The sequence below is a fragment of the Pinus tabuliformis genome, chromosome 3_2 (genome assembly GCF_031772625.1).
Source record: "Pinus tabuliformis cultivar Carrire ecotype Pingquan chromosome 3_2, CPIR1, whole genome shotgun sequence".
NCBI lineage: Eukaryota > Viridiplantae > Streptophyta > Pinopsida > Pinales > Pinaceae > Pinus > Pinus tabuliformis.
In genome coordinates this window covers 1,212,630,528-1,212,654,621 of record NC_142302.1, presented here as the reverse complement: position 1 = coordinate 1,212,654,621, position 24,094 = coordinate 1,212,630,528, and the positions used below count along the sequence as shown (strand labels likewise).

Below are 24,094 nucleotides of genomic sequence, written 5' to 3'. Positions count from 1 at the left end.
TTACGATCATTGTATTTTATCCACTCTAAAGATCAAAGGTATAAGAACCCAAATAGAGATCCACATATATCTTCATTTAAGAAATTCTACTTTTAATACTATCAAATGGAATAATAGATGAAGCTAATATGTTCCTTCAGCCTAAGTGCTTGATAATCCAGTATGATTTCCTTTCAAAAGTTGTACTTGAGAAGCAAGAGTACTAGGAGCACAATTCGCTTTTGCTTACACATAAGATCCCTTTTTGACATTGGTCATTTGATCAACGTCCTGTACCTTTCCCTCCATTTCTGGAGGAGACAATGCATCACTGTTCTTCTTCTTCCAGTCTTTGTAAATAACATACAGAATCAACTGCAATGCTCCAAGCACACTTCCAGACCAATTTGGTACCTGTGGATACATAAATCCATTTAAGAAATTAACAGGCCCATCTCATTAATACAACGTTAACATAGAGTTACGTCGAAATAGAGTTTTCTAAATTCTGGTTTTATAAGAATTTTAGGTTGCAAAGGTAAAGATTGCAGGTAAGGGAATATAATAGAGTACTGAAGGTGGTGTGCTCAATAATATTTATTTTATTCTTTCTTATAGAGAGCTTGCAGAAATTAGAGGATAATACACATAATTAAATCTTTATGTGGAAGGTTATTCATTCATGAAACCCAAAACTGTTTATACAATGTACCCAAATTGTGAATCTTTATAAGTGTTGTGCAAATATATTTATCATCTATTGTAAGTATGGTTAAACCTACGTAAACGAATGGATCGTTTCCCAAGAGGCCAAATATGAACCAGGAGGTGCCGCATAGGAAGGAGGTGTCACATAGGAAGACAAAGAGAGACAGGAAGAATGGCATATACTTTACACTCTTCGTCTTAATCACCAACATCTGCACACCATCTAAATCACGCTTCGGGTCACTTCAAATATAAACCATTTTTTCACTTTTGAACTAAGACATATATATTTTAGTCTTTAGTTTTAACATAAACTTTACTTTTTTAGTTTTAACATAAATTTATTAAGGAAAAACATATTCTCTTAATCATTAGAGCAACTCAAACAAATCCACCAAAATTAAAATTAGCTTTGGTAAAGAGATTTACCATTACTGACAGAGGAGATCCGTACATATAGATGGAGAAGATGGCGCAAATGAAGCCGCAAAATAACCTTCTAATTGTTCCGTGGAGTGCCAACAGCGACACCAGGACGACCATTGCAAAAAAGGTGAGAACAGCTACCACAAGGCCAGATATCTTCACCCATTTCATTACCATCATTCAAATGGGGATCATCATCCTCGAAACAAATTTATTAATCAATACTATACTTACCCTGTATTTCTTGTCACGAATATAATAGATGTGTGGAAAATATAATTTCAACTGCCATGCAGCTGAAAACTGCTGAGCCATTTATCACACCACCTTTTCACGGATAGTGGTATTCTCCGGAGGGGCAGCGATACAATCACCATCTAACGCGTGTCCTCAGTACATTTTTCAAAACAACTTTTCATCGGAGCATAAAGTTTGAATGAAGAGGGCCGCGCGATATTGTTGTCAGCCGTCGGATTAGATCTACGGTTGTGAACAAGCCTGCAACATGAACTTACGTGAAGTGAAAGTTTTGATTTTGACCGCAGCTTTTATCAGTAAAACATTTAATGAGTATTTACTGTGGGTCAGTAAATGTTGGTAATGTTTTTAATTTTAATGTTTTTTTATTTTACGGAAGTATGGGCATAGGATATGTATTGTTATGTTTTTTTTGTTTTTTGACAGCATATGAAATGTAATGTGAAGAAACGCAGAAGTGTGAAGTTTTTAGTTGTTCATTGTATATGAAATGAAATGTGAAACTCGCAGTAGCAAAGGTGAAAGGAGAATTTTTCCAGCAGGTTGGATGTAATGCACACACCCGTGTGAAGGTAAGGGAAATGTTTTGTTGAGAGAACATATATGCAATGTAATGAAAAATAGAAGCACAACAGCGCATATGAATGAAGAAATTTGTAATACACAGCAGTGTTAATGTCCAAGAAAAGACAGAGTATTTTCCAGAATAGACAGAGTAAATGTTTTTTTTATATGTAATGTGTAATGCAATATGAAGCATGCAGCAAAGCGAGCGAATGTAAGAGATTTTTACAGCAATAAATGCAAATTTTATTTTTACACACAGTAGTGTAAAAATTTGCAGCTGAAACAGAGTGAATTTGCAAGGAGACAGAGAAATTTTTTTTTGTGAGGAACCAAAGTGTTTTTGTGTAGATCCCTCTGTGAGAGGAAGAAGTCTGTAACAGGCAGTCTTTTATTAATGAATACAAAGAGTTTTTTATGTGTGTGAAAGACTGAGTTCTTCAGAAAGAAAATTTAGCTTCCCTGTGTTAAGATCCTATGTAAAAACAGAGCATTATTCTCTGTTCATTATTTTGTTTTAGAATTTAGTAGAAAATTGCCAACAGTGGTATCAGAGCTTGTCCAGGCTCTTTGTAGATGTCCAAGAAGCTGAAGGAAGGGTTTCCTTGCTGCAACAGCTTCTCCAGCAGAGTGAAGACTCAGTCAAAAATCCAGGTTATTTTTCAAAATCTTTTTTGTGTTGAAGATAGTCAGTGATTTTTAATACACGATCAAGTATTTTGAAGAGTGCAAGAATGGATTGCTCCAGCACCAGCACTAGCATGGGTATTTTTATTCTCAGCTCCCACAGTTTAATGGGAAAAACTATGACTATTGGGCAATAACCATGAAAGCTTTGCTTGCCTCACAAGATTTATGGGAATTTGTTGAGGATGGATTTGAAGAACCAGCAGATGAAGAAGAGTTTAATAATTTGACACAGGTAGAGAAAGATCTGTTGAAGAGCTATAAGAAGAAGGATTCTAAGTTCCTCTTACTTTTGTATCAAGCAGTGCATGAGAGTGTGTTTTCAAGGATAGCAACAGCAAAGACATCCAAAGAAGCATGACAAACTCTCAAGACAGCCTATCAAGGCATGGAGAAAGTGAGGACAGCAAAACTACAGTTGCTGAGGAGAGACTTTGAGAATCTTTGCATGAAGGAGTCAGACAATATTGACTCATTCTTCACACAAGTGATTGCTCTGGTCACACAGATAAGGTCTCATGGAGAGATTCTTGAAGAAAGGAGGATTGTGGAGAAACTGTTGAGGGTCCTACCCTTAAAGTTCGATGTGATTTTCACCACCATAGAAGAGACAAAGGATCTTGCAAACTTCACAGTTGATGAACTACATGCATCACTGATAACACATGAGCAAAGATTGAGTAGAAATGAAAACTCATCTCTAGAGCATGCCTTCAAGACCCAGATGTCCTTTGGAAGAGGAAGAGGTCAAGGTAGAGGAAACAAGAGAAGAAGAGGCAGAAGCCAAAACAGAGGTGGAAGAAATAGTCCAGCAAATGCTTAAGGAAGAGGCAGCAATCCAAATCAGAACCAAGGCCAAGGCAACAGCCAACAAAGTGGACAACATCATGCTCAAGGACAAAGGTATGATAAAGCCAATGTCCAATGTTATTATTGTAAAAAATATGGGCATTATGCAAATGAATGTAGGAAGAAACAACATGACATGAATAACAGAACTAGTGCAAATTTCACTAAAGAAAATATCAGCCAAAATAATTTGTTTTTAGCTTGTAATATGGCTCAAGAAAAGAGTGAAGATGTATGGTTCATAGACTCTAGTTGCAACAACCATATGAGAGGAAACATAGCCCTGTTTTCTATGTTAGATCAGAATGTGAAGTCACAAGTCACACTAGGGACTGATAAAAAAGTTTCTGTTATGGGAAAAGGAGAAGTAAATGTCTTAACAAAGAAAAGTGAAAAGAAAACCATAGTAGATGTTTGTTATGTTATTGGAATGAAATGTAACCTCTTAAGTATTGGACAACTTGTTCAAAATGGGTACAATGTTTTTTTTGTGAATGATGTATGCACCATTATGGATAGAGCACCCAGCAAACAATGTATTGCTGAAGTAAAGATGACAAGGAACATGATGTTCCCTCTCAGAATGAAGGCAAATTTGAAAAATAAAGAAGTAATTGCAGCAGTGACACAAGAGGCTTTCCAAAGCGAACCAAAGGATGAAAATTGGTTGTGGCACTTGAAATTTGGACATCTCAACTTTGGAGGTCTTAATTTGTTGAGTAGAAAAGGAATGGTAAGAGGATTACCATTGATAGGAAAACGAGACAGCCTCTGTGAAGGTTGCATCTTAGGGAAACAACACAGACAAAGTTTTCCATCAGGGAAAAGCATAAAGGCGAAAGCACCCTTAGAAATTGTCAACTCAGATTTATGTGGACCGATGCAAACTCCATCACTTGCAGGCAGCCTCTACAAATTAACATTCATTGATGATTTTACAAGAAAAACTTTGGTTTATTTCTTGAAGAGAAAAAGTGAAGTGTTTGAAAGATTTTGCAATTTCAAGACACTTGTGGAAAACCAAAGCGGGCTGCATATCAAAGTTCTGAGAACTGATAGAGGAGGTGAGTATATCTCCAAAGAATTTCTACGTTTTTGTAGAGAAAATGAAATTCATGAGTAGTTTACAACTAGGTACACCGCGCAGCAAAATGGTGTTGCTGAAAGGAAGAATAGGACAATCATGGATATGGCGAGGAGTATGTTAAAGGCAAAGCATTTGCCAAATGATTATTGGGCTGAAGCTGTACACTGTGCAGCGCACATTTTGAATAGATGCCCTAAAAAAGCAGTCATGAATAGAGTGCCGGAAGAAGCATGGAGTGGGAGAAAGCAAGGAGTCACCCACATGAAAGTTTTTGGATGTGTGGCTTATGCACACATTCCAGATCAGCTAAGGAAGAATTTGACAACACAGGGGAAAAATGTATTTTCATTGGATACAGTGAGGAATCCAAAGCTTACAGGTTGTATAACCCATCCACCAAGAAGCTCATTGTGAGTAGAGATGTTCAGTTCATTGAGGAGGAAGCTTGGGATGGAAGCATAGAAAAAATAGTGAATGTTAAAGCTCTTTGTCACATGATGAAGTTGATGAAGAGATGGCTGAAATGCATCCCCAAACAGCAGCACCAACACAAGGACAGCAAGGGACACCCTTGAGGAGAAATGAAAGTGCTTCTACAAGCACACCACAAGGAGGAAATTTAAGTGCTTCTTCAAGCACTTGTACACCAAATGAAAGAGGTAAGAACTTCAGAAATTTAAGTAACATTTATGAACAAGAGGCAACAAATGAAGGTATGAATTCTTTGTTTGCTTTATATTGTCATGTTGATGACCCTGCTTATTTCGAAGATGCAATTAAGGATAGGAAATGGATAGAAGCTATGGATGAGGAAATCAATGCCATAGAAAGAAACAAGACATGGGATTTAGTTGAACTACCAAAAGGAAAAGAAGTCATTGGAGTTAACTGGGTCTACAAGACCAAGAGTAATGCTGAAGGCAAAATATAAAGACATAAGGTAAGATTGGTTGTCAAATGATATAAGCAGCAGTATGGCAGAGACTATGAGGAAATTTTTGCACCAGTTGCTAGAATAGAAACCGTGAGAGCAGTGCTGTCCAAAGCAGCACAAAACAAGTGGAAAGTTTACCAAATGGACGTGAAGTCAGCATTCCTAAATGGAGTGTTAAAGGAAGAGGTCTACATTGAACAACCTCTAGGCTATGAAAGGAAAGGCCAAGAGCACAAAGTGTGCAGATTGATGAAATCTCTTTATGGGCTGAAGCAAGCACCAAGAGCGTGGTACAGTAGGATAGATTCCTATCTATTGGAAAATAGAATTGATAAGTGTGAGGGAGAACCCACCCTTTACATCAAAGAAAATGATGGTAAAATTCTAATTGTTGTGTTATATGTTGATGATGTTATTTTCACAGGTAATGATGATTACCTTATTGAAAATTTCAAAATAGTTATGAAAGAAGAATTTGAAATGATTGACATGGGTTTGCTGAGATACTTTTTAGGAATAGAAGTAGAACAAAATGGAAACGAGATTTTTATCTCACAAGGGAAATATGTTAATGAAGTGTTGGAAAGATTTAACATGAAGGAGAGCAAGGCAACAATCACTCCCATAGTGATGGGATTAAAACTCAGCAAAGAGGACAACACCAAGGATTTTGATCCTAGTTTGTAAAAGAACATAGTTGGCAGCCTTATGTATTTGATTGCAACTAGGCTGGATATAATGTATGCTATTAGTTTAATTTCCAGATTCATGGAGAGGCCAAAAGAAGCACATTGGCAAGCATCAAAAAGGATTCCGAGGTATGTCAAAGGTACTAAAATATTTGGCATTTTATATACTACTTCAGAATGTTCAGATTTAATTGGATACACTAATGGTGATTGGGCTCGAAGTGTAGATGATCGAAAAAGCACATCCGGTTACTTTTTCACATGGGTTCAGGAGCCATTTCATAGGCTTCTAAAAAATAGCCTATTGTAGCGTTGTTTAGAGCAGAGGCTGAATATGTGGCAGCTACAGCAGCAACATGTCAAGCGATTTGGATGAGAAGGATGTTAAGGAGCTTATGCCAAGAGCAAGTAAAAGCAACTGTGATATTTTGTGACAATAGCTCAGCTATTGCATTATCCAAGAATTTTGTGTTTCATAAGAGAACGAAACACATTGACACAAAGTTTCATTAAATAAGTGAATTGGTAAACAGTGGAGAAACTGTCTTAGAACATTGCAAAACTCAGTAGGAGGTAGCTGACATTCTGACCAAACCATTGGGACAGAAAAATTTTGAATTTTTGAGGAAATGTTTGGGTATGACTAATAACCCAGCAGTTGAAATTAAAGGGGAGCGTTGAAAATATAATTACTGCTGAGCCATTTATCACACCGCCTTTTCACGAACAGTTGTATTCTCGAGAGGGGCAGGATACAATCACCATCTGAGGTGTGCCCTCAGTACATTTTTCAAAACAAATTTTCATCGGAGCATAAAGTTCGAATGAAGAGGGCTGCACGATATATTGTTGTGAGCCGTCGGATTAGATCTACGATTGTGAACAAGCCTGCAACATGAACTTACGTGAAGTGAAAGTTTTGATTTTGACCGCGAGCTTTTATCAGTAAAACATTTAATGAGTATTTACTTGGTCAGTAAATGTTGGTAATGTTTTTAATTTTTTTTTTTTTATTTTACGGAAGTATGGGCATAGGATATGTATTGTTATGTTTTTTTTGTTTTTTGACAGCATGTGAAATGTAATGTGGAAGTTTTTTAATTGTTCATTGTATATGAAATGAAATGTGAAACTTGGAGCAGCGAAGGTGAAAGGAGAATTTTTCCAGCAGGTTGATGTAATGCATAGCAGTGTGAAAGTAAGGGAAAGGGAAATGTTTTGTTGAGAGAACATATATGCAATGTAATGAAAAATAGAAGCCGAGCAGCACATATGAATGAAGAAATTTGTATACATAGCAGTGTTAATGTCCAAGAAAAGACAGAGTATTTTCCAGAATAGATAGAGTAAATGTTTTTTTTATATGTAATGTGTAATGCAATATGAAGCATGGAGCAGAGCGAGCGAATGTAAGAGATTTTTTACAGCAGTAAATGTAAATTTTATTTTTACACAGTAGTGTAAAAATTTGCACTTGAAACATAGTGAATTTGCAAGGATTTTTTTTTTTGTGAGGAACCAAAGTGTTTTTGTGTAGATCCCTTTGTGAGAGGAGTCTTTTATTAATGAATAGAAAGAGTTTTTTATGTGTGTGAAAGAATCAGTTCTTCAGACAGAAAAATTAGCTTCCCTTTGTTAAGATCCTGTGTAAAAATAGAGCATTGTTCTCTGTTCATTATTTTGTTTTGGAATTTAGCAGAAAATTCGCAACAAAATGAACCCAATTGCGTAGCAGAGTTCTATGACGGCCCTAGTTCCATTAACCGTGGTCATAAGAAGGTTATTGGGTGATACAAACCGCATGGCATACCATGCAGAAAGCAAGCAATTCAAAAGCGTGGAAACATACAGAAATCCAGAGAACTGTTCTGTCGATTTGTTTTTAATTATTTTCCAGAACGTAATTCTGCAAAGAACCAATAGGATCATAAAATTGCATATGCATCAATATGTTCTTTCATTAAATGACTACATAAGTCGGGAAAACTCACAAAAGGAACTAAGTAGAGTATCAGGGCAGTGATGTTGCTTGTCATGAAAGAACAAATTAAACATTAATAAACCTAAAACAAACTTCTTGGAACCAAGAGATTAAAGTGGATAGAGCGTTTTATACGCACCGAAGATCCCGAAAAGGAAATGTATATTAAACATTTTCCTATCTTCGATGCGATCGGTGCTTGTATAAGTGTTTAGATATTGTAATCACTTTGCGAGAACGAACGATTAACGGAGTGGACGCCGATCAATCGATGGGCAAATGAGGCATCCACAGAACTAAATGCTTATGGTAACCATGAACAACACCAGATTAGTTATAGTTTACATAAATATAATGCTCGTGTTAAAATATGAATTCCTGAGGCCGTCATTTGTCATCTCACAGATGATTCATTGCATTCGGTATCTCCGAGGGGACGTTGGCGTTTTCTGCCTGACGCCGCCCTGAAATTTGACGTTCGACCCGGGACGTGATTTTGATTCCATTTCACATTAATTTGGACGCACGGAACGGATCACGTTTCGTAACACGCGTTTCACGTTACTCATATATATGGAGGGTTTGATTTTAGATTTTTCCTAACAATGTGTGTAACATGAAATTAATTTATGCTTCCATTTTCCTAATTCAATGGCTTAATTGATTGATGTGAGGGTGGTTAGTTTTTTTTTGGGCATATGCTTTCTCTTGGTCTTTATTAAAGGTTGTAATGTGTTAAAGAGTTTGTTAGCTTGCATTTACTTTTAGTAAATTTAAAAATTTAGATTTATGTCAAAGGCTTCACAGCACACCAATTGCTAAATATTTGAGATTATTCCAATTCTAATAAGTTACTCATTATTATTTATAACATTCATTTATATACAACCTAATTTTATTTAGCAAAATTCTTTATTACTTTTAATAAATTGAAAAAATTATACTCTTGCAACTTGACTCCTAGCGTAAGGATTTCCTAAATATTTAGTTCCTCCCTAATCATTATTATTTATAACATTCATTTCTATAAAAGAAAATTTTATTTGTCAAAATGGTCTATTTTAGAATAATGTGCATTTTTTTTATGAAGTTAAAAGTTGACGACAACCTTTGTATACATGGTTAAATGTGTGGATTCTTAAGGCATTCTTCATGTTTCAATAGTTTTTTTGTTATATTTATGAAGCTATCAACCACATTAATATTTTGAATATGGTTGTACTAGTCATAACTCCATTCTTTGACTTATGTTTTAAATAGGTTGATTTGTTAATTGAATTAGTTTGAGTTTTCACAAAAAAATAAAATATAAAATATTTATATTACAAATTGATATTTTATTATTATTTAGCTATGAGTAAAATAAATCTTTTAAACAGAAATTAATAATTTTTTAAATAGAAATTAATGGAGCTAAGGTTCCTTTATGATGTATGTGTGGGTTATGTTTGTTTAATTAAATATTTTCATAATTCAATGGTTCAATTTAGCTAAGTTTCTTTTGTTTCCAAAAATCTTTGCAATTCATGTGGATTTTTTTAATTGAATTAGTAGTTTTTAGAAAAAGGTTATAAAATATTTATATTACAATTTAATATTTTATTATTATTTTGTAATAGGAAAAATAAATATTTTAATCCATTATTTTAATTAGAAAATATCAATAAAATAATTGTAAAATTAATTTTAAAAATATTTATAAAGTTTTGCATTTTATAGGTTGAATTCTATTTATATAAATTTAAAATATATAATATAATGGTGTGAGTTGTGTAATTTCTTTTATTTTAATATGAAATTAGGGTATGCAATTTTCAAAATAAAAATTATATATTAACAAAATTTAAAAAATAGTATAATGTATAATAAAAAATAAAAATGAATATACATGTTGATTTGTGATATTTTGGTGCAATTGTTTGTGAGTATCTCATTATTTATATTTACCTGAGATTATTATTATTATTATTATTGATGGATGTAAATGTTAATATATTGTTGGGGGTGTGTCATATTCCTTCCATGACTAGTGGCACAAGTGGGTTAGAGAGGTGTGATAGCCCCTGTTGTTCGTTACATGTGGGTGCATCCCCCTTGTCGGGGTTTTAGGGTGGCGGCCCCCATGCACGAGATCCAAGGGAGCACCCCGAGAATTTATTTTTGGACCCTATATTAGGTGGGTAGACCTACCTTGTGCATGGGTTTTGCACATGGCTTTGGGAATGGTGGTTTTCTGCCCATAGTATTTTGTAGATCCGATCAAGGGAACTATGGTTATGTTCTAATTGACGGTTAATGGATTGAGGTTTATGAATGCTTCCGCATGTATATATATGTATTGTAACATTGAAATGAACATAATGAAAAATAACTCTGGTAGTCCTCTGCACGTAATTTCTATACATGGTTTAAACCTACATATATGGTAATGAATGAAATATTATTTCACTTATTTTTTATTTGGAAAGATAACAAGAGCATCCACCTGAGTAGTTAGAATCCTAAATGTCATGAGACACTTAGAATCAATTATGTTAATTACATATTGTAATGAATGAAATATAATTTCCCTTATTTATTTATTTGGAAATATAATAAGTATTACCCCTTGGGTTTAGACTCCCAACTATCATGAAGTACTTAGAATCAGTTTTGGTCCAAAAAAAAACAAAAACAAAGAAAACTGAATTCCTCTATTTTTCAAGAGCGGGATGATAACTTTTGCTCTTACCACCATGATTATCATGACTAGAGATGAATGCCCTAAGTAAGCATGGTTTAAAAATAAGATTGCACGAGATAAAGGAAATTTAAATTCAAATACAAGGTACTAGGGAGATATAAAGAAACTGTTGTAGGCATTTTATTTTCATCTCTTTAAGAATTCCAAAAATAAAAATTGTAAAAATAAATATATACATATTTCAAAAAAAAAAATCAGAAAAGAAAAAACAAAATGAAGGAGGAAATATGAGTATGGGATTCCTTGAATTCATATGTTATAAAGCTTTATATTTTTGTTACACGCCTAATGCTGCAGGCTCGAAGTATTTTTGAATATTTAAGTGTATTTAAAAGTCTGGGCCATCCAACACAATCATAAAGTGGTTGGAGGATTAAAAAATGTGTGACTTTCAAAGCGCATCACCATGAGATGAATCAAGCCAAGCCCAAAGAAAAGTTTGACAACACAAACCAAATGTGCATTATGGCAGGGAGTTCCCCAGAGGAGAAATTTTGAGGCCTAGTCATTAGGAAGATCAACAATTGATCCAAATTGGATCCATGAAGATTATCAAAGTGCCATGATTGTATCAAAACAGGACAGACTTCGAATTTATGAACACAGAGCGATCAGGAAGACCTCTCAACAATGGCAGTTCGCAGCCAGCGAGGAACGACGAGGACCTCGGTTAAAGCGCGTTGACCAAGGTCCATGGAGACTGTGCAGGAGGCAAAACTGGCCGTTGGGAAGCCCAGATCGGGAAACAGAGGGCATTTCTGATGCACGATTAGTGCTAATCGTGCATTGCTGGGAAAAACCCCTCGAGAAGGAAAACCCTCGAAACACTCGGTTGCATGGAAGCTGAGAAACCATGGGGAAAGTGCTAAGGCAAAAGGCTGGCCCCACGATCCAAAAACAGTTGTATATGAGAGGCACATTGGGGCGGTAAGAGGATTTGGCAGAAAATGAGCGATTCCATTCAGCGCACGATGTGTATTAGGCGGATGAGAGAGAAAACTGCCTCTCATCACGTGCTAACGGTCGAGCAAGTCAACCATGCGAAATGATTGAAGGTCGTAGGATCTGGGGGCTCTAGATCTGACGTCAGAGATCACGCTCGATGGAGAAACTGGATTTGACAGGGGAATTAAGCTGCGACGTGTAAAATTTTGAGGTCCGATTTAACCACTGAGTTGGCAGATGGGTCATTCCACAAACCGAACCGACGAGGAAGAGCTATCACAGTTCGCAAGAGGACAGGTGGCCACTACTTGTGAGACGTTGGCGATGACGCAGAGGCAGGAAACTCCAAGCGAACAGCAGCAAACGATCTGATGGGGGTGGAAGAGGAAGTGAGCAGTTAGGGAAAATTTGGGATTAAGGCATGAAAAGATACAGAACAGAAAAGGAACAAAGACAGATAGAGCTAGAGCGAAAAAAAGACAGTGAAGCAAAAAGCAGAAAAGAGAGAGTCGAGTTGACCTAAGGCAGCATCAAGCAGACAGAAAGCTTGAGAAGTTCAAGCCATCCCTGAGAAGAACTATCGGGAATTGAGCACCACATTGGGCTCCTCCCATTAAAGACCAGAGAGGTCAAGATTTGGTAAGGAAAAGAGTTTGTGCACTCTAATGGCTTGGGGGATCCAAGAACCACCCTACCAAACGTTATCTGTTTCAGGAGACTCAAATTGAGCTCCTCATTGTAAATCTCTACTTTAAAGACACAATAAAAGTGGCCACCACTGAAGGATGGACCAGAGACGTAACCCTGGAGGATAGGGTGAACTCCTTATTAATTTTTTGTGTTCTTATATTTTCTTACTGTGCTTCTCTTACTGTTTTCCATTTTCTAGTGTCTGTGTATTTTGCAATCTGATCGATCTGTTGCCTAAAATAACATAGACACACACTAGCACATGAGTCTATAATACCTTCATTCAATAATTAATATAACTGAGATCACTCAAGAGTGATTTTTAGATCAAGTGGTATCAGAGCTTTAGGTTGTTAAGGTTAGATAAGCTTGTGTTGGTTTAGTTGTTGAATGCTAACTAGATCAAAGCTCAAATTAGGAGAAGGAGAGTTGGTTGAAACTAATCCTGAAATTGGGAGAGTCTATCCTCAGAAGACAATGTCAGAGGAAGGTTCTGTGGGGCTAGACCCTCAATTCATAGATCTTTTTCTAGCCATAAAGTCCATGGTAGAAGAAATGTATAGGGACTTTAGAAAACATAAGGATGAAGATTCATCAAGCTCTAAACAAGACAAAGGAGAAGATGAGTCTCACTTCCATGACCACTCAAAAGGAAAAGGGAAAGAGGAAACCTTTCTCACACCTCCTAGCAACCCTGAACATAAAACGAAAGTGTCTTTGATCAAACTAGATGTTAAATTTGATCTATCTATATATGATGGAGAGTTGAATGCAGAAAAGTTGGACAACTGGATTAGACAAATTGATGTTTATTGCAGAGTGCAGAATATCGAATTAGACAAGAGCAAGATTCAGCTGGCAAGCCTACACCTTGGAGGCACTCCCTTAGTTTGGTGGGAAGGCAGAACCCAAGTTGACATAAAAAGACATGGTAAGACTATCTCTATCTCGAGTGAATTTGTTTTTGCAATTAAAAAACAGTTCTATCCATTGGCCTACATGCAGCAAGCCATGATGAGTTGGCAAACTCTTCGACAGTTGAATGGGCAAAGTGTGCAATGGTACACTCAAGAATTTAGAAAGAGAGCATTGATTCTAGGAATCTCATTAGACTCAACAGAGACTTTTTGAAGTACATTGGTGGTCTACACAGTGACATGAGGCACACTATCCTCATGTTTAATCCCACTAGTATAGATGAGGTATCCGTACAGCTACTCATCTAGAAGCTAGAGGAAAGAGTGGAAGTCCAGAAGTTGGGGGATCATCCCAACCCACTATAAGAAAGAATAAGGAGAAAAAAAAGTAGAAATGGAAAGCAAGGAAGGCTAAGACTACACAGAAAAGCAAAGCTTCATGCACTCACTGTAAAAAGGATGGGCATGATGGTGAGCATTGTTGGATTCTACATCCAGAGCTAAGACCTAAGAAGTTTGAGGGCAAGAAGAAGAAGACTGTTGTAGCTATTCAGAAAGATTTTGGGTCAGACTCAGGAGATGAAACAACCATTGCAGCCACAGGTATAAGAGGTAAGAATTCTAAAGCATCTACTTGTAATTCTGCTCAATCTATTATTGATGAAGAAAATGAGAGAAAAATACATGAGCTTTTCCATATTCAAGTTATTTCCAAACATCAACAGATTGATACTTTGTTTGATAGTGGCACAGAAGTAAATTTAATTTCTGAAGCAATTGTAAAGAAGTTGGGATTAGTAACTATACCTCCAAGAAACGATACCCATTAGGATGGTTGAATGATAAATCACAACTACAAGTGACTAGACAGTGCAAACTCAAGTTTTCTTTTGGGTCAGCATTTGTAGATGAGGTTGAGTTAGACATAATTCCTTTGGATATATGTGGAATTATTTTAGGAAGTCCTTACTTGTATGATAGAAAAGCTATTTTCTATAGAGCTGAGAATGAGTATCTACTTGTTAAAGATGGAATCAAATACTTTGTAAGAGCTCATAAGCTCAAGAATAATTATACTCTCATAAACTCAGGGCAGATGAAAATAATGATAAATTCATGCAAATAATTATTACTGATGGTTGTAAAGGAAAAGAAACCTAATAAAACCAATGTATTTGAGGGTTGTAATGCTAAACAACAATCTAATTTAGAAAAGGTTGTTTCAGAGTACGATATATTGTTTTAATAACCTAAAGGTCTGCCACTTTTACAGCAAGATTCTCCATTGCCTAACATTGGAATGTACAGGTTGTCCATTTTAGAGAATGCTGAAATCAAGAAGTAGGTGCAGGAGTTGCTCGAGAAAGGGTTCATTAGACCTAGCACATCACCATGTGGGTCACCTATCGTTTTGGTGAGAAAGAAAGATGGCTCATGGAGAATGTGCATTGATTATCGAGCTCTAAATAAGATAACAATAAAAAATCATTATCCCCTTCCGTACATAGATGATATTTTAGATCAATTGAAGGAAGCTATTTATTTCTCCAAGCTAGACTTGCATAGTGGATGCCATCAGGTCAGAGTTGCAGAACAAGATGCATGGAATACTTCTTTCAAAACAAAGCAGGGATTGTATGAGTGGTAGATTATGCCTTTTGGCTTAACTAATGCTCCTGCTACTTTCATGAGATTAATGAATGATGTACTCAGACCTTTTCTTGATGATTTTTTTATTGTGTATCTGGATGACATTCTTATTTTTAGCAAAACATGGGAACAACACTTAAAGCATGTTAATAAGATACTAGATGTTTTGAAAAGAGAAAAAATTCATGTTAAACTCTCAAGATGTGAATTTGGCAAAACGTCTCTGAATTATTTGGGTCATTATAGTAGGGGATGGTGAATTGAAATAGATCCCTCTAAGGTGGTAGTCATTGTAAACTGGCCAAAACCCAAATCTACTACAGAAGTTAGAAGCTTCTTAGGAGCAGCACAATATTGGAGAAAGTTCATTTCTAACTTTTCCTTAATTGCAGCTCCCTTACATGCTTTAACAAGATTGAACAAGGTGTTTCAGTGGGGAAGAAAATAGAAAAAAGCCTTCGACACCTTGAAAGAAAAGATTAGTACATCACCTGTACTAACACTGCCTGATCTTCAAAGACCATTTGAGATCAAAATAGATGCCAGTGACTATGCCATGGGAGCAGTGTTGACACAGCACGGTAAACCCATATGTTGTCATTCCGAGACATTTAATTCTACAGTAGTTAACTATCCTACATATGATAAGAATTGTATGCATTAGTACAGAGTGTGAAAAAGTGAAAACATTACTTAATGGGAAAAGAGATAGTAATACATACTGATCATCAACCACTTCAATATCTAGACTCTCATACTAAGTTGCAGCAATCAAGACACTATAGATGGATGGGTTTTCTACAACAGTTTCATTCAGTCATCAGATATAAAAGGGGCATACATAATAAAGTTGCAGACATGTTATCTAGACCCATTATTACTATAACTAAGAATAATTTTGTGTTACATGAGAGTTACATTGAACAATATGCTCAAGATATAGACTTTAAAGATGTATATGTGACTTTAAGTCAAGGTAAACGAGTAGAAGAATTGGATTATCATGTAAACGATCGACTCTTATATCATTGTGGGAAGTTATGCATTCCACAAACTGAAAGAGTAAAGATAATTCGAGAAGCACACATTTCTCTAATATCAGGTCACTTTGGGGTAAGTTAAATAGTTGCACAACTGCAAAGATTTTGTTATTGGTCAAAAATGAATGAGACAGTTTCTAGATATGTAAGAGTGTGTACTATGTTTGCTAAAAGCAAGCCCGACAATAGAAAGCTAGGCTTGTACACTTCATTACCAGTTCCTCCTCACCCTTGGGAAAGCGTTTCCATGGATTTTGTTGGAGGACTGCCTAAATCTACGAAAGGTCATGATTATCTATATGTTGTTGTGGATAGGTTCAGTAAAATGTGTATTTTGATACCTTGTAATAAACAGATTACAGTTGAACAAACTGCAAAACTGTTCTTTGAACATGTATGGGTTCATTTTGGATTACCCACTTCCATTGTATTTGATCGAGACACCCGATTTGTGGGGAAGTTTTGGTCAAGTTTGTTGGAACTGATGGACACCAAACTGAAGAAAAGCACAAATTTTCATCCATAAACTGATGGCCAGACAGAAGTAGTTAACAAGATAGTGATCCAGTTACTCAGAGGATATTGAAGCAAACATCCTAAGCTTTGGGATGAACATTTTTGTTGTGTGTAACATGCATCCAATACAGCAAAACATTCTTCTACATAGAGATCTCCTTTTGAGACCTGTTTTGGTTTCACACCAAGGTCTCCTTTGGATTTTGTCTTTGGTAAAGACACCACAGTTGAGGGACACAGTGATGTAGACAGGGCTACTAGGTTCATTGAATAAATCCAAGAGATCCACCAGGCAGTACAGGAACAGCTGGAAAAGAGCCAAGCCAAATACAAGGCAAGGCATGACAAGCATTAGATGGAGCTTAGTTTCCAAGTTGGTGACCATGTCTGGCTATATATCAACAAGGACAGGATGCAAGGTGAAGGTAAAAGGCTAAAGCCTATCAAGTATGGACCTTTCAAGATACCTGAGAAGTTTGGTGAAAATGTTTTTCACCTTGATCTACCAGCTTACATGCACATCTACTCAATCGTAAATGCAGAATGCTTGAGGTTGTTTGAACCCTCACTAATTGAGGATCCCGAAGAGTAGAGTCAATTGCCTTCTATTGATGACTTGCTACCTGAATATCTTAATGAATTGCAGGAAGACACAGTTTTGGACAGGAAGGTGAGGACGATGTGCAGAGGAGATGTTGAGTTCCTCAAAATTGGGCTCAAGGGTTCAAAGCCGAGCTGTGCAAAGTGGATAGAGATTGGAAAAGTGAGACAATTGTACCCTCACTTAGTCGATGCTTGAAAACCAACTTTTGGTGGTCCAAAAGCTTTTTCAGTGGGAATGCCGTGATCCGAATTAGATCCATGAATATTATCAAAGTGCCATGACTGTATCGAAATAGGACAGACTTTGAATTTATGAACATAGAGCGATCAAGAATACCTTTGGACAATGACATTTTGCTGCCAGTGAGGAAAGACGATGACCTCGATCAAAGCACGATGACCGAGGCCCATGGAGACCATGTAGGAGGAAAAACTAGTCGTTGGGAAGCCCGGATCGGGAAACAGAGGGAATTTCTAATGCGCGATTAGCCCCAAAGCACTCAGTCACATGGAAGTCAGGAAACCATGGGGAAAGTGCTAAGGTGAAAGGCAGGTCGCGTGCTCCAAAACTGGTGATATATCGGAGGCACAGTGGGGCAGTAAGCGAATTTGGCAGAAAATGAGCGATTACATTCAGCGCATGACGCGTGTTAGGCAGATGAGAGAGAAAACCGCCTCTCATCACATGCTAACGGTCGAGCAAGTCAACCGCATGAAATAAGTGAATATCGTAGGATTTGGGGGCTTCATATTTGACGGTGGAGATCATGCATGATGGAGAAACTGGATTTGACAAGGGAATTAAGCCACGGTGTGTAAAATTTTAAGGTCTGATTTGACCGTTGAGTTGGCAGATGAGTCATTCCACAATGTAACTGAAAAAGATCGAACCGACAAGGAAGAGTTGGCGCAGTTCGTGAGAGGACAAGTGGCCACTCCTTGTGAGATGTTGGTGATGACGCAGAGGTAGGGAACTCCAAGTGAACAGCAGCAGGCGATCGGACGGGGGTGGAAGAGGAAGTGAACAGTCAAGGACAAATTGGCTTTAAGCCATGAACAAATATAGAACAGAAAAGGAACAAAGACAGAGAGAGCGAGAGCGAAGAAAAGATAGTGAAGTGAGAAGTAGAAAATAAATATCCGAGCTGACCTAAGGGAACATCAAGCAGACAAAAAGCATAAGAGGTTCAAGCCATCCCTAAGAGGAACTGTGAGGAATTGAGAACCACATTGGGCTCCTCTCATTAAAGACCAGAGAGGTCAAGATCTAGTAAGGAAAAGAGTCTATGCACTCTAGTGGCTTGGGGGATTCAAGAACCACCATACCAAACATTATTTGTTTCAGGAGACTCAAATTGAGCTCCTCATTGTAAATCTCTACTTTAAAGAAATAATAAAAGAAGGCCACCACTGAAAGCTGGACCAGAGACGTACCCCTAGAGGATAGGGTGAACTCCTTATTAATTTGTTGTGTTCTTGTATTTGCTTACTGTGCTTTTCTTACTGTTTTACATTTTCCAGTGTCTGTGTATTTTGCAATCTGATTGATCCGTTGCCTAAAATAACATAGACACACACTAGAACATGAGTCTGTAATAGCTTCATTCAATACTTATTTAACTGAGATCACTCAAGAGTGATTTTCAGATCAAAAATTCTGATCTATCTCGACACCACTCCACAATGAAGCTGCTTACCACCCAAGGTGCCGGTGAGGACGATAAGTGGGTTCTATGGGTTCTATTGGTGAAGGCAAGCAATCTTGTTATTCATCCACACCATCCAACCACCTCATCTCCCTACCTACATCATCTACACGTCATCCACACATCATCCCTCCACGTCACTATTCAATACAGTTTTGTCTGTATTTCCATAAATCCCATTGTTTCCCACCTTATCATCGAAAGAGCCCTTTTTTTTTCCCATTTCATCTATTTTCTTCTTTGTTTTTGCTCTTGTCTCTGGTTCTAGTTGAAGTGATTTTTCCCCTGATTTCCCCTCAAGATTCTAGGTACTAAAATCAGTTGGTTACCATCTTTTATTTGAAGCAAAAGAATTCAAGATGGCCAAAAAGGTTTCTTTAGCCAAGTTTTCCACTCATATATCATTAATGTACATGGAAAGGGACATTTTCGATCCGTCTTGTAACTTGAATTTAATGGAAGTCTGTCAAAATTTGTTGGTTAGTCAAAGAGTTTTAGAAACCTCCCCACCAGTAATAAAATTTGGTCAGCACTTAATTATCCCTGATGCGTACCATTTCTCTTAATTTATTATTTGGCTTACCTCCTCTTTGTATCCTTGGAAGTTCTATGTCATGAATTCAATGTGTGAAAACATTTTGCAAGTTTCCTCCTTACTAATCCATCATGATTTAGACTTCCCATAGTCAAAAAATTATATGAAATTAATTGATGAATCCCTTTTTCATATGTATAAAAGCCTTTAGTAGAAAATAAAAATAAATTGTTTAGTCTCATTTTAACTCCAAATGTTGTGCTTCCACCAGAGTCTAGTTCCCTATAGCTTATTTTCCCAAGAATGCAAGTCAATTATGTCTATGATTATGGGTGTTTTGAGAAGGGATAATACCTTAGTAATTGATTGTCAAGATTTGGAGTTTCTCCATCTAATGATGTAGCCTATTGTTATGTTGGACATTCCCACTTATTGGGAGAATTCCATTAAACTGGAACTCCTCAATTGCAACATTTTTGGATGTTTTAGGTTCCCATATTTTATGTTTTACCTCATTTTATACGCGCATGTAGAATAATTCATGGATCTAGGTCTAAACATTATTAATTCAAATGAGAAGAAAGATGTAGTGACATGGTCACATGCAAAGAAAATAATGAACGTTTCTCCTACTCTATTGTTACTTTCATGTCAATAGCATAAAAGTTATAAATAATACTTCTCCCAAAATTCTACCATTGGGTCAATCTTTGTTACAATTCGGGAGAGACTTGAAGGTTGGTGATTGGTATTTGTTTGGAGAACATTTATATATCAGGTTGTATGGTGTATAGATCCCACCATATAAGCTTCCAATTTTTCGGCCAATAAGATGGTTAGATTTATTACAACAGTTTGATCTAACCATTGTTGATAAGAGTGGTAAGAAAAATGTTGTTGAAGACTTTTTATCAAGGGTAAATTTGCCTACAGTTGAAGAAGGAATGATAGATGACAGGTTACCAGATGAGCACTTATTTTCTATTTCAGTTCTCTCTCCATGGTTTGTTGATATAGCAAACTATTTGGTATCAGCACAGTTCCCACCAAACTTGTCCTCCAAACAAAAGAGTAAGATAGTCAGGAAAGTGCCTCGTTCAATTGGATTGGGGGCAATCTTTTCAAACTTGGCCCAGATCAAATCTTGAGAAGGTCTTGGGCATGGACATAGGTCTCACTCGAAGTAGTATGGGAGGGTGCTAGAACTAGGTTTCTGCACCCTAGGGATGTTTGATGAGCTTCTCGAAGTCCACGATTTGACACTGCGCACCCACTGCTATGTGTACTTACTATCCCTTCGTGTCGTGTGGTGCAGCTTTTGCACAGCCCTAGTCAGGGTGCAACCCATATAATACCCAAGTTCATTTCTATTTAATCTATTATTACTTGATTACTTAACTTGTGTGTGTAATATTAATGGCTATTATAGCATATTCAACAATCATATCAATGCGCGTGATAAATAAACCAATATAAATGTAAAGAAGGCAATGTACAACAAATACACAGAAATAATAATAAACTTCTCTTTATTAATCTTCAATCCCGATTACCAACTCGACACTGCCCTGTGCACTCAGCTGCGGACTCTACTAGGCCTCTGTGCAGTCAACTGCAGAGCCTCTTCCTACCACTACGACCAAATACACTTAGAATCCTACTCTAAGCTCAAACCATTCATAATCTTCTCTCTTATTCCTTCGCTATTAACTATCTTTACAACTTAAAGCCTCACTCTATTTATACAATCCCATGGTCCGCAGACCATGGGTAGGCCGACATGACTTTACATTATATGAGATTACTTTAGGGCAGATAGCCCTATGACTTAACCTCTACTTCGCACTCTACGCCTGCAATTCGTAGATTATTACAAAACCTTTGACTAAAACTTGGGCTTTGAGCCCCAAAACATGTTGTGGGGGGGTTCCATGCCCAACATAAGGTGTGCTAGGGATGAGGAAGTCCTTGACATGCTTCTGACTTGTCATGATGGGCCTTGTGGAGGTCACTTTGTAGCAAAGAGGACAACATTCAAAGTGTTACAAGCAAGTTATTATTGGCCCAGTCTTCATCAGGATGTGAAAAAATACACTAGTAAGTGTGATCGGTGCCAAAGGATGGGAAGGCCTTCTCTAAGAGATGAAATTCCTCTGCAGCCTCAAGTGACTTTCGAACCATTTGAAAAGTGGGGCATGGACTTCACTGGGCCTATTGACCCTCCTTGAAAGAAAAAACAATACATTATTGTGTGTACTTATTATTTGACTAAGTGGACTAAAACCAAGGCAATTACGGCAGCAATAGAAGAGAAGGTTACTGAGTTCCTAAGGGAGAATGTATTCTACAAATTTGAGTACCCTAGAAAGCTAGTCACAGAACAAGGAAACCAGTTTACCTCCAACATGATTGAAGACTTGCTCAGCCATCACAAGATCAAGCATAGGACTTGCACTCCCTATCATCCACAAGCTAATGGGCAAGTGGAGGTGACCAATAGAGCACTGGAGGGAATATTAACCAAGGTGGGGAGCAACATCAGGAAGGATTGGGCAGAAAGACTAGTTGAGGCCACCTAGGCCTATAATACCACATGGAAGACCACCATTGGATTCACACCCTATGAGATGGTCTATGGGAAAAAGGCCTTGCTGTCCATTGAATTTCAATATAACACATTAAGGATGGTAACCCAACTAGATTTGGATCTCAGCAGTGCATAGAAAGAGAGATTGTTCAAATTGAATGGTTTAGATGAATTCAGAATGTAGGCCCTCCTACATACAGAGGTAGTTGAACTTCAAAGGAAGATCTGGCATGATAAAAATATCAAGGAGAAGCAATTTCAGGAAGGCGATTGGGCATTGTTACATGATTCTAGGTATAAAGACTTCAAGGGAAAGTTACGACAAGATGGATCAGACCTTATGTTTTGGAAATATGCCATGATAATGGTTTAGTGAAAATCAGAACCATAGATGAAGAAGCCATTCCTTTGCTTGTTGATGGACACCGATTGAAAATTTTCAAGAGACATTTATCAAAACAAGAGTTCGTTGATGATATCAATAAAACAATGATGATAGTGGAGTAAGTTCCAGCTCCTTCCACATCAAATCACTAAGAAAAGGAAAACGTAATAGGGACTCAGGTGAAAACCTCCATGAGGCACCTGAGTCCCATCATTGGGTTGAAAACCTCTTGAGGCGGCCCAGTGATGACAAAAAAACACAAAAAAAAAAAGCAAAAAGAAAAAGAAAATAAGAAGATCCCTGGGTGAAAACCTTTCTTGAGGCACCCACGGAAAATAGCTAGGGTAGAAACCTCTGTGAGGCAGCCTAGTTGTTTTTCAAAAAAAGAAAGTTGGTCATGAAATTTCCATTTGTAGGTCGGCAAGAAGGACAATCATGGAGAAAAAGAGGATCCCAGGGTGACCCCTACCACTCACATATTTATTTTTTTCATTCATTCCCATGCATCCCTCCATCATTTTTGTCATCTTTCCACTCCATTGCTTCAGTCTATACAAAGACTATGTCTTCTACAGGATCCCCTGAAAACCTACATAATGATCCTGTAGGAATTACAGTGACCCAAAAATCCTACAACAAGCAATCCAAAGGCAAATGACGGAATTTTTAGGTCCCTAAAATTCACCCTCTTCATGATGTATCACCTCACCTTGTCCGCCATCATCATCCCTGCACTCACCATTCAAAAAAAAAAAACAGTTTTAAGAGTTTTTTAATGAGTGTTAAAAAAAAAAAAATTAATCATGAAATTTCCATTTGCAAGTGGGCAAGAAGGATGATCAAGGAGAAAAAGAGGATCCCAAGGAGATCCATGCCACTCACATATTTATTTTTTTCACTCATTCCCACGCATCCCTCCATCATTTTTTTCATCTTTCTACTCCATTGCTTCAGTCTATACAAAGACTGTGTTTTCTACAGGATCCCCTGAAAACCTACACGATGATCTTGTAGCAATTACAGTGACCCAAAAATCCTACAAGAAGCAATCCGAAGGAAAATTATGGACTTGTTAGGTCCCTAAAATTCACCCTCTTCATGATCTAGCACCTCACCTTGTCCACCATCATCATCCCTGCACTCACCATTCAAAAAAAAAAAAACAGTTTCAAGAGTCTTTTATCCAGTCTTCAGAAAAAGAAAAAAAAAGAAAAAGTAAAGAGCATCACCTGAGTATCATTTTCTCTCCACACTCCCACTCCTTCTTTCCATCCACGTCACCATCCTCATAGCCCCAGCAAGCAAAAAGATTAAAGAGTTCTGAAGGAGAAGCAACTACAGGACATCTTGTAGCAGCCTATCCCACATAATACCAATCACACCAGCAACAAGTCTTCACAGCAAGAGGAGGAAGAAGAATGCCATGCATCAAATATACATAGCAGCACCTCTAGTCTTCAACAACTGTAGAATAGCATTGAAACCACAGGTAATTATCCCACTTGGTCTCTTATATGCATCATGTAGTCGAAAATTGTAAGGGTTATGAGATAATTGGTTTATAAGTGAAAAGGTGGCCAGTTAACATGGTGACCTTCGTTTAGTCACACATGCA

General features: G+C 37.2%; 1 protein-coding gene across 1 annotated transcript; it reads right to left on the bottom strand.

Moving 5' to 3' along the window:
- Positions 1-225: 225 nt before the first annotated feature.
- LOC149185110 (bidirectional sugar transporter SWEET1-like) lies at positions 226-8,335 on the bottom strand. The gene is made up of 7 exons (XM_089415553.1): positions 8,298-8,335; positions 8,174-8,209; positions 7,898-8,087; positions 1,339-1,377; positions 1,117-1,269; positions 762-899; positions 226-393 (listed from the first exon to the last, which is right to left on the bottom strand). The coding sequence occupies exons 1-7, from the start codon at positions 8,333-8,335 to the stop codon at positions 226-228; spliced, it is 762 nt and encodes a 253-aa protein (XP_089271679.1).
- Between the last annotated feature and the right edge of the window lie 15,759 nt (positions 8,336-24,094).

Excerpts from the sequence above, each read along its gene's own strand:
- LOC149185110 (XM_089415553.1), bottom strand. The coding sequence starts at position 8,335 with ATGTTTAATATACATTTCCTTTTCGGGATCTTCGGTGC. Across the intron at positions 8,210-8,297 it reads CTTTTCGGGATCTTCGGTGC|CAACATCACTGCCCTGATAC; the intron begins GTATAAAACGCT and ends TTTCATGACAAG. Across the intron at positions 900-1,116 it reads GATCTCCTCTGTCAGTAATG|ATGTTGGTGATTAAGACGAA; the intron begins GTAAATCTCTTT and ends GATGGTGTGCAG.